General features: G+C 48.8%; 1 protein-coding gene across 2 annotated transcripts in view; it reads right to left on the reverse strand.

Annotated features, from left to right (window-relative positions):
- The window catches only part of RETREG3 (reticulophagy regulator family member 3), a 35,190-nt gene extending 19,693 nt beyond the window's left edge, over positions 1 to 15,497 (reverse strand). For both annotated transcript variants that reach the window (XR_012322025.1, XM_073683589.1), the window contains exons 1-2: positions 15,285 to 15,497; positions 14,914 to 15,205 (exon numbers count right to left, since the gene is read on the reverse strand). Coding sequence is in view for 1 of the 2 variants with exons in the window: in XM_073683589.1 (XP_073539690.1) it covers positions 14,914 to 15,146 (233 nt within the window). In the remaining variant the exon portion in view is untranslated. The remainder of the gene's footprint in view (positions 1 to 14,913; positions 15,206 to 15,284) is intronic.
- Positions 15,498 to 15,574: the final 77 nt, after the last annotated feature.

Raw genomic sequence — 15,574 nt, forward strand, 5'->3', positions numbered from 1 at the left:
CATACTTTTAATAGCTGCCAGGGACTAAGCTGCACTGTGCACTAGTCGTTCAGGTCAGTCCCCGGCAGCTCCTCCCCACCCACCGGCAGTGACTGACAGGTCTAGATTAGAAGTATGTTTTTACCTGAAACACTGCAGCGTTTCAGAGTCGAACATACATGGCTGTGGTTGTACAGCCAGTGGCTGATACATGCTGTCCCCAGTTTGAGCAGAATGTATCAGCTGTCAGGGTCCCTTTAAGACATCCTGTTATCAAATTATCCCGACTTTTCCAGGAGTAGCAGCAGACACACAGGTCTGAGAAAAGGTGCTTTGGCACGGTTATCTTATGGTGGGAGCAAGCTAACAGGTGAGATTTTTTTACTTGAGACTGAGGCACATTCTACGATTCCCAGACTGCTGGAGAAGACTTCCACTGATGAAAATGCTCCAACAGCAAAGACATGACGAAGAATTGTTACATATGACAAGGAGAAAACTCATTTGTGAGAGACGGACTGTTTCCCTGTGAAAGTCATTTATGAAAGTAAAATAATCCGCAGCATACAGACAATACAACAATGAGCTCGGAAACATGGAGCCTAGGAGCTCGATGGCAGAAATGACATAAGAGGATTGATCAGCCAGCAGGTTAATGACTAATGGGTAATTAATCATTTATAGAGCAGATGGGAAGGGGCATCACCTGTACACTACAAAGGGGACCATATGGAGAACCTAGGTGAGAAAGAAATGTAGTGTACTGTAAGGAAGGGGATAATACCACATTAAACTGAGCCCCCCCCAAAAGAAAAGAAAAAAAAAAGTTGCTAATTTCTGGCCAGATTTCTAAAATGCCTTAAACAGTGTTATGAGGCAAAAGTAATGATGACTACTCCTATCGCTAAGCCCTGCACTGCCCACGGATCAGCAGTGGCTGCCACTGTCCATAGCAGTCGGGATGGCGGCTTCCCCAGAAGATAGATAGATAGATAGATAGATAGATATACATATACATACAGTGCCTACAAGTAGTATTCAACCCCCTGCAGATTTAGCTGGTTGACACATGCGGAATTAACTTGGCATGTGACATTTGTACTGTAGATCAGCCTGGAAGTGGGAAATGCACTGCAGCAATTTTTTTTTTTAAAAACGTTAAAAGTTAATTCAGAGTGTCATTTATTATTCAACCCCTCAAACCACAAGAATTCTGTTTGGTCCACCTAAAGTATTAAGAAGTAGTTCAGGCACCAAGAATAATGAGCTTCACATGTGTGGATTAAAGATCTCTTTTGCCAGCCTTTTCTGACTATTTAAGACCCTCCCCAAACTTGTGAACAGCACTCAGACATGGTCAACATGGGAAAGACAAAAGGAGCATTCCAAGGCCCTCAGAGACAAGATCGTGGAGGGTCACAAGGCTGGCAAGGGGTACAAAACCCTTTCCAAGGAGTTGGGCCTACCTGTCTCCACTGTTGGGAGCATCATCCGTAAGTGGAAGGCTTATGGAACTACTGTTAGCCTTCCACGGCCTGGACAGCCTTTGAAAGTGTCCTCCCGTGCCGAGGCCAGGCTTGTCCGAAGAGTCAAGGCTAACCCAAGGACAACAAGGAAGGAGCTCCGGGAAGATCTCATGGCAGTGGGGACATTGGTTTCAGTCAATATCATAAGTAACGTACTCCACCGCAATGGTCTCCGTTGCAGACGAGCCCGTAAGGTACCTTTACTTTCAAAGCGTCATGTCAAGGCTCGTCTACAGTTTGCTCATGATCACTTGGAGGACTCAGACAGACTGGTTCAAGGTTCTATGGTCTGATGAGACCAAGATCGAGATCTTTGGTGCCAACCACACACGTGACGTTTGGAGACTGGATGGCACTGCATACGACCCCAAGAATACCATCCCTACAGTCAAGCATGGTGGTGGCAGCATCATGCTGTGGGGCTGTTTCTCTGCCAAGGGGCCTGGCCATCTGGTCCGCATCCATGGGAAGATGGATAGCACGGCCTACCTGGAGATTTTGGCCAAGAACCTCCGCTCCTCCATCAAGGATCTTAAGATGGGTCGTAATTTCATCTTCCAACAAGACAACGACCCAAAGCACACAGCCAAGAAAACCAAGGCCTGGTTCAAGAGGGAAAAAGTCAAGGTGTTGGAGAGGCCTAGTCAGTCTCCTGACCTTAACCCAATTGAAAACTTGTGGAAGGAGCTCAAGAATAAAGTCCACATGAGACACCCAAAGAACCTAGATAACTTGGAGAAGATCTGCATGGAGGAGTGGGCCAAGATAACTCCACAGACCTGTGCCGGCCTGATCAGGTCTTATAAAAGACGATTATTAGCTGTAATTGCAAACAAAGGTTATTCCACAAAATATTAAACATAGGGGTTGTATAATAATTGACCCACACTTTTATGTTTAAAATTTAATAAAATTCAACTGAGCAACATAACTTTTTGGTTTGTAAGATTTATGCTTCTGTTCATAAAACCTACTCTCGTTTGCAGTTTGAAGGCTCTAACTTATTTGCATCTTATCAAACCAGCTAAATCTGCAGGGGGTTGAATACTACTTGTAGGCACTGTATGTATCCATCAATGCAAGTACTAGGAATGTATTACGGAAGAATAAGCTGTCATGTGCGCACATGAGGAATAGCACAATTTATATAACTTGTATCCTGCATTTTTCCCCATGTTGTATGTGTACTTTCCAGTAATCTTTGAACTAGTTGCTATAATGTCTGCCATACACAACACAGATGAGGTATTCTAGATACTGTATGTAGCACAAGTTCACAAGCACTAAAGATATAGACTAGAGGACATACGAGGGTCAGTCAATAAGTAATGCCTCCTATTTTTTTTCTCCTTAAATAAGGAGAATTTGACACAATTCCTCAAACCTTCTTCTCCAATCCACAGCAATTGCAACTTCCTGCACCAACAGGTAGCAGGACTGTATCCATTTGCAAAATGGCTGCCATCGATGTTCGTATTAGACAACGTTCTGTGATTGAATTCTTGCATGCAGAAGGTGAAACGCCCATTCGAATTCATGAGAGACTGAAAAATGTGTACGGTGATGCAACAGTGGATGTCAGTACTGTTAGACGATGGGTTCGTCGCTGTAATACAGCTGAAGGGCCATCACCGTTGGCTGACAAAATGCGGAGTGGCAGGCCAGTAACCGCAGTGACTCCAAGCAACATTCAGCGAGTCGATGACATCATTCGTGGTGACCGCCGGGTGACTGCAGATGAATTGTGTGGCATTATCTGCTTCAGTAAAGGCAGTGTGATGAAAATTATTGGACAACTGGGATACAGAAAAGTTTGTGCACGGTGGGTCCCAAGAATGCTTTTTACCATGCTGGAATACATGCCCTTGTTAAACGGTGGACCAAGACTGTGGGAATGAATGGATATTATATTGAAAAGTGACAAATTAATCATTAATGTTGTGGTTTTCAACCTATGTAATTGCATTTGAATTTCTTGCCAATTAAAAGGAGAAAAAAAAATAGGAGGCATTACTTATTGACTGACCCTCGTAATATCGCAGGACTGAGCAGTGTAGATGTGAATCCAGCCCTGGGGTGAAATAAACACTAGAAAGCTGTAGCACGATGTGTCTGTTCTCTCACTCTGCTCTTCCCGCCTTATAATGTACAGTTATATATAGATATAATAATCAGTCACCAATAAAAGCACAAGGTAGCAGTTTGATCGATAGGTTACAAAACCCTATGGTGAATCCACATTTTTTTTAAGTTCTAGTAAAAACTCACTTTACCTGCTGCAGAACCGCTTTTAAAAAGAGTAAATGGGAGCTTCTTATCAATCTGTTAAAAAATGATGGGTAAATCAAGCTCATTCTTTTCTCAAAGAAGTTCTGCAGTAGCTGGGAAAGTGAACTGTACGATACACTGAGCCTAGAGATGAAAAACTACACGCAAGATGGCACAGGAGAAGGATCGCTATACAAAAGCAATCTGCGAGGAGGAACGGGTAGTGGCGCTCATCTCCGTATGATCGGCGGGGACACAGGAAAATCAATCTGTGCAGAATGAACAAAACCTGGGAAATCCAAAACAAGAACTTGTGCAGTGATTGACTGAAAAGCAATCCGACCCATTTCATTCACTGGAAGTGAGAGAACATCCTGACATTCAATAAACAGACAAAGGTCACTCACAGCCAGACACCTACATCGTAGGGAGAGACTGACAGCTACCCGACAGACGTCAGGATAAGGGGATGAAAAATGTATATCAAGTCTGTGCTCCTCCTATGAGCATGCTGGCCCGAAACATCAGCTCTATAAAGGCCGACGACCATTCCTCAAGCTCATATTCTAGAATCATCACATTCCATAATCCTGCCCTTATACAATTAGGTAGGTAGTACATTGTAACCACTGCCATATATATGGCTGCAGCCCCAGATCCCAGCACGCCGAGGCCCCAGTCCCCAGATCCCAGCACGCCGAGGCCCCAGTCCCCAGATCCCAGCACGCCGAGGCCCCAGTCCCCAGATCCCAGCACGCCGAGGCCCCAGTCCCCAGATCCCAGCACGCCGAGGCCCCAGTCCCCAGCACGCCGAGGCCCCAGTCCCCAGCACGCCGAGGCCCCAGTCCCCAGCACGCCGAGGCCCCAGATCCCAGCACGCCGAGGCCCCAGATCCCAGCACGCCGAGGCCCCAGATCCCAGCACGCCGAGGCCCCAGATCCCAGCACGCCGAGGCCCCAGATCCCAGCACGCCGAGGCCCCAGATCCCAGCACGCCGAGGCCCCAGATCCCAGCACGCCGAGGCCCCAGATCCCAGCACGCCGAGGCCCCAGATCCCAGCACGCCGAGGCCCCAGATCCCAGCACGCCGAGGCCCCAGTCCCCAGCACGCCGAGGCCCCAGTCCCCAGCACGCCGAGGCCCCAGTCCCCAGCACGCCGAGGCCCCAGTCCCCAGTCCCCAGCACGCCGAGGCCCCAGTCCCCAGATCCCAGCACGCCGAGGCCCCAGTCCCCAGATCCCAGCACGCCGAGGCCCCAGTCCCCAGATCCCAGCACGCCGAGGCCCCAGTCCCCAGATCCCAGCACGCCGAGGCCCCAGTCCCCAGATCCCAGCACGCCGAGGCCCCAGTCCCCAGATCCCAACACGCCGAGGCCCCAGTCCCCAGATCCCAGCACGCCGAGGCCCCAGTCCCCAGATCCCAGCACGCCGAGGCCCCAGCCCCAGATCGCCGAGGCCCCAGTCCCAGATCCCAGCACGCCGAGGCCGCCACCCCAGATCTGTTATACAAAGCCATACAGGAGTCATATGTTTAGATCTAAATAAGGATTAAATGGCGTCTTATGTAACTAGAAGAAAAAAAAAAGTGTGGAGAAACTCACCTGATCGCTCCTGAGAGGATCTGATCCCTTCATGGATTTAAAAGGAACCTGTCATCACATTTCACACATGGAAGTAATGCTATGGCTGCGTACATTTTTGTCCACCTACAACAATAATACATTTTTGGTACAGATCTGATGTGCCAGTAATGAGAAATCTAGTGTAAAAGTCATACGCAAATCAGGCTGTATGTGCACTTGGGGGTGGGGTCAATGCACTGGAAGAAGCAGCTAAAGTACTGACACACCCCCAGTGCACTTCCAGCCTGATCTGCATGCAGCTCCAACACTAGATTTCTCAGGAAATTTACATCACATTTTCTAAAAAGCTATAAATTTTATCCAAGTGCTTAAACTGTCATAGCACTACTTCCATATGTAACCATGCTCTCAGATTCCCTGTGAATATCCAACATCCATCCTATGGTGGGTGTGTGGATGATGCCTTGGCCTCATCGCTCCCAGGCAGAGAACCCTATTAAACAGGGAAAGCAGCGGCTAGGGCATACATGTCAAACCTTGCCCGTGACACCAGAACCACCACCCCTAGGTGGGGCCCCATCATACTGCATGGAGGACTAGGTGGGGCCCCATCATACTGCATGGAGGACTAGGTGGGGCCCCATCATACTGCATGGAGGACTAGGTGGGGCCCCATCATACTGCATGGAGGACTAGGTGGGGCCCCATCATACTGCATGGAGGACTAGGTGGGGCCCCATCATACTGCATGGAGGACTAGGTGGGGCCCCATCATACTGCATGGAGGACTAGGTGGGGCCCCATCATACTGCATGGAGGACTAGGTGAGGCCCCATCATACTGCATGGAGGACTAGGTGAGGCCCCATCATACTGCATGGAGGACTAGGTGGGGCCCCATCATACTGCATGGAGGACTAGGTGAGGCCCCATCATACTGCATGGAGGACTAGGTGAGGCCCCATCATACTGCATGGAGGACTAGGTGAGGCCCCATCATACTGCATGGAGGACTAGGTGAGGCCCCATCATACTGCATGGAGGACTAGGTGAGGCCCCATCATACTGCATGGAGGACTAGGTGAGGCCCCATCATACTGCATGGAGGACTAGGTGAGGCCCCATCATACTGCATGGAGGACTAGGTGAGGCCCCATCATACTGCATGGAGGACTAGGTGAGGCCCCATCATACTGCATGGAGGACTAGGTGAGGCCCCATCATACTGCATGGAGGACTAGGTGAGGCCCCATCATACTGTATGGAAGACTAGGTGAGGCCCATTATACTGCATAGAGGACTAAGTGAGGCCCATTATACTGCATAGAGGACTAAGTGAGGCCCATTATACTGCATACTGGCTGGCCCACGACTTTTTCCAAGTTTTTCATTTTGGTCCTCTGTGTGTTTGAGTTTGTCATCTCTCTGCTGGGGGATTTCTCTTTTGCAGCTGTAGGAAATTCAGATTAGGGTCTAAGAAAAGGGCCGACCACCAGTGCTGCTCTTCTCCCCATGCAGAGAATTGATGCTGTACAGATATCTGTAGGCGCCATAAAGATGGGTTCATAAAAGGCCCAGTGTGAAGAAAGCCTGAAGGGAACATTCACACAGAGCAGCCGTGGTGCAGCAGACAGCCAAAACATTCACAACTTCCATATTATGTAATTCTGTCAAAACCACTGCAAATAATACACACTTCACAAGGGTACAGTATTGTACCCAAAACAGCTCCTCTAAGCTGCTGCTGGCACCAAAAAGCAGATCTGGGGAATTACAGTCCCTGCCCCATGCCTTCACCTATACCCAGGTTTATGGGGAGTCATCAGTTACGGCCTCGGTCCATCATACTCAGATTTAACTGTCTGCATTGCAGCAAAACCCTAATATTGTACAAACTGAGCGATCCACAGAGCTGCAAGGTTCAGTTTAGTAGAACTGGGGCTCCGGGTGTTACTGGAATATGAATATTTAATAACCGGTACAAGCATTTCTTCTGAACCAGGCCTAGTGCAAATAGTGAAAAACTGCTTTCAATTATTCTTTTTTTTTTACTGCCAAGAATAAAAATAAACTCCGCTATACTCACTCATCGTTGCTCCATTTTTTACCTACCAGCGGCAGAGGTGACGTCATGCCCACAGAGAATGTGACCACTGCAAACAATCAGCGGGCTCAGCAGTGATGCCAAGGTAGTCTGCACAAGATGGCTGAGCGCAGTGATTGGCTGCACTGGTCATGTGTGCTGTAATCGTAATGTGATTTTAGTGGTGTTGCTTAAAGGGATTGTCCACTTTCATGTATAGTTTTCAGAGATTCTAAACTAATAGAGGTGGTGTGTGTGTGTGTGTGTGTGTGTGTGTGTGTGTGTGTGTGTGTGTGTGTGTGTGTGTGTGTGTGTGTGTGTGTGTGTGTGTGTGTGTGTGTGTGTGTGTTCTCCAGTTAAAGTTCTAGGAAAATGGTTACAATGAGTGCCTCTCTTACTTTGGAGAATCTATTCTGCCCTGCTTTACCACTCAGAAAATTCATGGATTTGAATCAGCACAGTGTAATGCTTTATATTACCAGTGGAGGCGCTGCAGGAAAATAAAACTAATGTCACATGGTTTCCCTAAAGATTAATAATTTTTATAATGCCAACATGTTTCACAGAGCTTTTTAATAATAATGCTTTACATTAAAGTTTTACAGTTGATTACTAGGGTTGAGCGAGTATGTTCTGTCCCAGTATGCTCGGGCCGGGCTCCGAGTATTTACAGCTGCTCGGTGATATGGTTGAATCGCTCCCATGTGCATGATTTGCAACTGTTTGACAGCTTTATTACATGTGAGGAATGTGTAAGAAATAGACCTTCCTCACATGTAATAAAACTGCCAAACAGTTGCAAATCATGCACACGGGGAGCACCAATGTGATGAAAGCCGGCCGGTGGGTGCAGCTCTCTGGCACCCCCTTACCTCTCAGGTGAGTCAAGGTACCGCACCTAGAGTAAGTAGTGCCAGGAAGCTGCTACCAGCGGGGGAAAACACGGTGGTGTGTTGTCCCTTACACATCACCAATCCGTGACGCGACAATGCAGGCACAGCTCTCTGGCGCCCCCTCGCCTCTCAGGTCAGTCAAGGTACTGCACCTAGAGTGAGTGGTCGCCGGAGAGGCCGTCCTGTAGCCCTCTGGGTATTTGAGGCCCTCTGCAGTGAGGGCGGTAGATATATATTAGAGCGATTCAACCATATCACCGAGCAGCTATAAATACTCGGAGCTCGGCCCGAGCATACTCGGCGAAAGGGTTAACAGAACATACTCGCTCAACACTATGATTACGAAGGATCCCAATAGGGGGATTGTCAAGGAACCCTTCTAACAACAGATTGTCCAAAAAGTATATGAACTCTTTATGAAAAGAAACTTTGGTCAAAGCCTCCGACTGCATTTAATCAGAGTTTTTTTCAGAGTTCCTAACCACTCAGTTCCCCTGGATACACTGCAGCCTATGTTCAGTTCACTACTTACAAGTACAACGAGTGGCAGACAACATGGGACCTCCAGAAATCATTCAGATCCCATCTGCCAGGGAGGCTGCAGTGGGGATCGAGCACTAGATGTCATGGAGGAGACCACTCTTTGTCACGGAGCATTGTGTTCTCCTAAATTACTGCACATGCACAGAGCACACTTACATCCAAACAGAGGGTAACATATGACAACAGCCCTGATTAATCCAAATTTTTAATGTAAAAGCTTTGAGTAGCTTTGAAAAGTCGTGCGTCACACCCGGCATCCACCGCGCGCTCTCCCTCTCCCCATTCACTGGGAAAGCGTGCGATGAATGCGGAGTGTGACACACTGGGTAACCCGGCCCACAGCCCAGCAGCCACTGAGCGGAGCGCGTCACTGATGTCACGCCTCACTTGACGTGACGTCAGCGCGGGATCACGTGATGCCTCTGAGCGGCCAAGGATAGCGCCGCTCACAGGCAGAAAAGGCACCGCAAGGCTTAGTGCCCACAATGCAGAAATGAAGCAGAAATTTTCCTGAGCGTTTCTGCATCTCCTTGGCAGAAAAAAGCATGCAGATTGTACATGCGGATTGTACATGCGTTTTTGCCATGTCCGGATGTTTTCTGCGAGTAAAATCCTGACCGTGCACAGAACTTGCAGAATGTCATAGGAAGTCATGGGATAAGGTATGCAATGCGTTTCTGGAGCGTTTACGCGCTGCAAATAGGCACCAAAAAGGTATCGTGGGCATACACATTTACAAAATCACTTCTGGGCCTCGGGGGAATACATTGGGGGGAGGTAGGGGTTCATATAAAGTAGTGGACAACTTCTTTAATACTTTAAAAAAAAAATGCCAAACAAAAACCCAGTGCTAGCTTTTCTGCTAACCCCCCCCACTATAAGCTAAAGTGTTTAATGGGACATATGATCCTGGACTGCCAGGGGCTCGCTTCTACAGATGAGAAATCTGACAGAGCCGTGTCCTGGGGGAGCCGGAGCCTCCTGTACGCCCAATATCAGAGTACGTGCCGATACCAGGAGCCCTGACACATGATGGGGAACAGGAATGACAAGTTGGAAGGAAAATTCTCAGTGCCTGAAAGTCAGAGTAAACTTACAGGTATTGTTCCCAGGGACGTCAGAGAGCCGATACCTACTGAAAGATACCACTGGCAGAGCAGTGGAGCGACAGACAGCGGCAGCACACAGCGCCAACACTGCAGAGCAGTGGAGCGACAGACAGCGGCAGCACACAGCGCCAACACTGCAGAGCAGTGGAGCGACAGACAGCGGCAGCACACAGCGCCAACACTGCAGAGCAGTGGAGCGACAGACAGCGGCAGCACACACTGTACACCGCCAATACTGCAGAGCAGTGGAGCGACAGACAGCGGCAGCACACAGCGCCAATACTGCAGAGCAGTGGAGCGACAGACAGCGCCAATACTGCAGAGCAGTGGAGCGACAGACAGTGCCAATACTGCAGAGCAGTGGAGCGACAGACAGCGCCAATACTGCAGAGCAGTGGAGCGACAGACAGCGCCAATACTGCAGAGCAGTGGAGCGACAGACAGCGCCAATACTGCAGAGCAGTGGAGCGACAGACAGCGCCAATACTGCAGAGCAGTGGAGCGACAGACCGCGCCAATACTGCAGAGCAGTGGAGCGACAGACCGCGCCAATACTGCAGAGCAGTGGAGCGACAGACAGCGCCAATACTGCAGAGCAGTGGAGCGACAGACAGCGCCAATACTGCAGAGCAGTGGAGCGACAGACAGCGGCAGCACACACTGTACACCACCAATACTCCAGAGGACTGGAGCGACAGACAGCAGCAGCACACAGTGCCAATACTACAGAACACTGGAGCGACAGACCGTGGCAGCACACACTGTACACCACCAATACTGCAGAGCACTGGAGCGGCAGCACACACTGTACACTGCCAATACTGCAGAGCAGTGGAGGTTTAAGACTCCTGTACTAGGTAGATGGGGATCCCAACAATCTAAGATTTATCACTTATATGTGACCATTCCCAGTGATGGCTGAAAAAACAAAGCCTAATACATTGCAGAAGATCGGGCACGTTCTATCCAACATGGTGGATTCCTGACATCTGCCACTTGCATGTTACCATTATCAGCAGAGCTCACGACCAGCTATAATCGTCCCCCAAATCAATGTCATTCCTGAAACGGGTCACCTTAAAGGGTCTGACCTCTGACCTGTCTAAATCTGGTCCCAACCAAACTATGCACCCGTCTGCCTCTATAGTCCTCCACATCTGTACATCGTGAGTCACAAGCAAACGCTGGCGCGGGGGTTGTGAATAATGTACTGATGTTAGTCACGGTGTCAGATGATGATTTACTACCCGGTCACGTAGAACAATGTCAAGATGCACATGGCTGATGTGCGGGGATTTAAAGGCACTGGTTTCACCTTCATTCTCGGGATTTGTAGAGGTCGCGGAGGTCTGACTGACACAAAAGTAACGTGATGATGGACCCTGTACTCAGGGACATCAAACAAGCTTACGGTGTGGGATGACCTGACTCTTCAGAGTAGCTCCACCCCCCTGACTCCTGTACCTATTCTCTCCTACCCGGTCTGTATGCATCAACATCTGTAGTGGGCGATCCCTGCAGCCTATACATTCTGTCTGAGTGGAAGATGTTGGAAGCTGATCAGCGGCCAGTGACTGGCTGCAGTGGTCAGGTGATGGCCCCTCCACGTATTGACACCGAGATCAGCAAGGGACACACTACTGAGCACATGAGAGCGGCACTTGTCTGGTAGGCAAGTATAGAATTGTTGGGGGCCTATTGAGAATAGTGAAATCTCCTATAACATGCCCATTTAATATATTACTTCAATGAAGTGGGGGGATAAGGGGCTGCCAGGGAAAGTGTGACATCTTTTCACAGGAAAACATAAAAATCAAGCCAGACTAATCAACATGTAATAGGGCACAGACATTGCATGGTATCCAATACCCCCATGCACAGTGCTGTGCTGATGGCAAACACAAGGGCTGTGGAGTTGGAGTCATGAAGCCACTGTCCATTTTGGTGAAGTCGTTATAAAATGGACCGACTCCTAAAATATATAATGAATTGGGTTCAGTAGTACAATGCAGGATGTGCTGGAAACTTTTTTCATAAGAATTTGGGAAAGTTATGAAATGTCCTATAAATGTCTGTTCTATTCCTGATCTAAGGACTTTTAGTTGAGATGAATCTGTGCTGCACTTTATGTACACGCTCAGTAGTGAGGCAGTGAGATGAATCTGTGCTGCACTTTATGTACATGCTCAGTAGTGAGGCAGTGAGATGAATCTGTGCTGCACTTTATGTACATGCTCAGTAGTGAGGCAGTGAGATGAATCTGTGCTGCACTTTATGTACATGCTCAGTAGTGAGGCAGTGAGATGAATCTGCTGCACTTTATGTACACGCTCAGTAGTGAGGCAGTGAGATGAATCTGTGCTGCACTTTATGTACATGCTCAGTAGTGAGGCAGTGAGATGAATCTGTGCTGCACTTTATGTACACGCTCAGTAGTGAGGCAGTGAGATGAATCTGTGCTGCACTTTATGTACACGCTCAGTAGTGAGGCAGTGAGATGAATCTGTGCTGCACTTTATGTACACGCTCAGTAGTGAGGCAGTGAGATGAATCTGTGCTGCACTTTATGTACACGCTCAGTAGTGAGGCAGTGAGATGAATCTGTGCTGCACTTTATGTACACGCTCAGTAGTGAGGCAGTGAGATGAATCTGTGCTGCACTTTATGTACACGCTCAGTAGTGAGGCAGTGAGATGAATCTGTGCTGCACTTTATGTACACGCTCAGTAGTGAGGCAGTGAGATGAATCTGTGCTGCACTTTATGTACACGCTCAGTAGTGAGGCAGTGAGATGAATCTGTGCTGCACTTTATGTACATGCTCAGTAGTGAGGCAGTGAGATGAATCTGTGCTGCACTTTATGTACATGCTCAGTAGTGAGGCAGTGAGATGAATCTGTGCTGCACTTTATGTACATGCTCAGTAGTGAGGCAGTGAGATGAATCTGTGCTGCACTTTATGTACATGCTCAGTAGTGAGGCAGTAAGATGAATCTGTGCTGCACTTTATGTACATGCTCAGTAGTGAGGCAGTGAGATGAATCTGTGCTGCACTTTATGTACATGCTCAGTAGTGAGGCAGTGAGATGAATCTGTGCTGCACTTTATATACATGCTCAGTAGTGAGGCAGTGAGATGAATCTGTGCTGCACTTTATGTATATGCTCAGTAGTGAGATGAATCTGTGCTGCACTTTATATATATGCTCAGTAGTGAGGCAGTGATATGAATCTGTGCAGCACTTTATGTACACGCTCAGTAGTGAGATGAATCTGTGCTGCACTTTATGTACACGCTCAGTAGTGAGGCAGTGAGATGAATCTGTGCTGCACTTTATGTACATGCTCAGTAGTGAGGCAGTGAGATGAATCTGTGCTGCACTTTATGTACATGCTGAGTAGTGAGGCAGTGAGATGAATCTGCTGCACTTTATGTACATGCTGAGTAGTGAGGCAGTGAGATGAATCTGTGCTACACTTTATGTACACGCTCAGTAGTGAGGCCGTGAGATGAATCTGTGCTGCACTTTATGTACACACTCAGTAGTGAGGCAGTGAGATGAATCTGTGCTGCACTTTATGTACACGCTCAGTAGTGAGGCAGTGAGATGAATCTGTGCTGCACTTTATGTACACGCTCAGTAGTGAGGCAGTGAGATGAATCTGTGCTGCACTTTATGTACACGCTCAGTAGTGAGATGAATCTGTGCTGCACTTTATGTACATGCTCAGTAGTGAGGCAGTGAGATGAATCTGTGCTGCACTTTATGTACATGCTCAGTAGTGAGGCAGTGAGATGAATCTGTGCTGCACTTTATGTACACGCTCAGTAGTGAGGCAGTGAGATGAATCTGTGCTGCACTTTATGTACACACTCAGTAGTGAGATGAATCTGCTGCACTTTATGTACACGCTCAGTAGTGAGATGAATCTGCTGCACTTTATGTACACGCTCAGTAGTGAGGCAGTGAGATGAATCTGTGCTGCACTTTATGTACATGCTCAGTAGTGAGGCAGTGAGATGAATCTGTGCTGCACTTTATGTACATGCTCAGTAGTGAGGCAGTGAGATGAATCTGTGCTGCACTTTATGTACACGCTCAGTAGTGAGGCAGTGAGATGAATCTGTGCTGCACTTTATGTACACGCTCAGTAGTGAGGCAGTGAGATGAATCTGTGCTGCACTTTATGTACACGCTCAGTAGTGAGATGAATCTGTGCTGCACTTTATGTACATGCTCAGTAGTGAGGCAGTGAGATGAATCTGTGCTGCACTTTATGTACATGCTCAATAGTGAGGCAGTGCTGTGGAGTCAGAATCATGGAGTCAGGAAAATTGAGGAGTCCGAGTTGGTCGTATGGCTTAAAGACTCCACAGCCCTGGCGCACACACAGGATTTCTCTAGTGCAGGTGCCAGTGGGTAACCCAGGAATATAATGTGGGGGCAGGAGGCCGACATCTTCATTATTCTGTTTGCTCGCACATAATATACCCCAGCAAAGATCACAAGAATAAACTACGGCACGGGGTACAGTACAGAGCCCCCTGTGATAACACGGCGGCCATACATCTAGAACGGACATGGAGAACACAGCCCAGACTACCACACTGATGTCAGCAGCCGCTCCAGTAGGTGTGAGACTACAACTCCCAGCATGCTTTGTTGTATAAATACAGGTCTACCACATGATATATGTGATCACCAAGTATGCAGAGCGCAGCCCCCAGAGGTAGGAGAACTACAACCCCCAGCATGCTCGGCTGTAGTATGATGTGAAATATGCACCACCAGGGCAGGAGAACTACAACCCCCAGCAAGCTCTGCTATAGTATGATGGGATCCAGGCACCACCAGGGCTGCAGCCCGGGCCCCCAGTGGCAGGTGCACCAGAAGTCGCAGCATGCCCCAGCACCACACATGGCGTCGCACTCACCAGAAGGTAGCATTGAGCAGCAGGTGGAGCAGCGCGCTGTGCCGCGGTCTCTCCCACACCAGCACGGCCTGCAGGTAGCTCAGCACCGGCTCGGAGCTCCCCAGCCGCCCCAGCAGGGCTTCCTGCACCGCCCGGACCTGCTCGTCTCTCTCCCGGGAAGCCAGGCTCCGCGATCCGCGCCTCCTCATCCTCAGCCCCGAGCTCTCCTCCTCTTCCTCGCCTCTCTGCGCCATCTTTGATTCGTGCTCTTCCGAACTCACCAGGTGGTCAACATTGACGTCACTCCAGGGCACTGACGTCAAAACACAAAACACGCTCACAGATTGCCGATATGAGGTCGCTTCTCTACTAATCGATATGACGTAACTCACCGGCGGTACCGAGAGCTCAACCAGAGCCGACCCGCTACTTCTAACCACCCAACAATAGCCGCCGACGCAAAGGTATACACCGCGCATGCGTACAGCTGTCACCCGTCAATGATCATGGCGGCTCCCACTTGGTACTAGAAACCGTTTTTACCGAGTATTTTTTCCGTACAGCCTCTATCCAATCAGCGATGAGGGCACGCCCAATAGGGCGGTCCATTGGATAGTTTTTTCGCTTCCACTTCAGTGAGCGCTGAAGCTACGCCCACTATTCAGACATGCACACGCCCACT

This window comes from Phyllobates terribilis, unplaced genomic scaffold (genome assembly GCF_046119375.1).
Source record: "Phyllobates terribilis strain yellow unplaced genomic scaffold, ASM4611937v1 Scaffold_5__5_contigs__length_657084704, whole genome shotgun sequence".
Lineage (NCBI taxonomy): Eukaryota > Metazoa > Chordata > Amphibia > Anura > Dendrobatidae > Phyllobates > Phyllobates terribilis.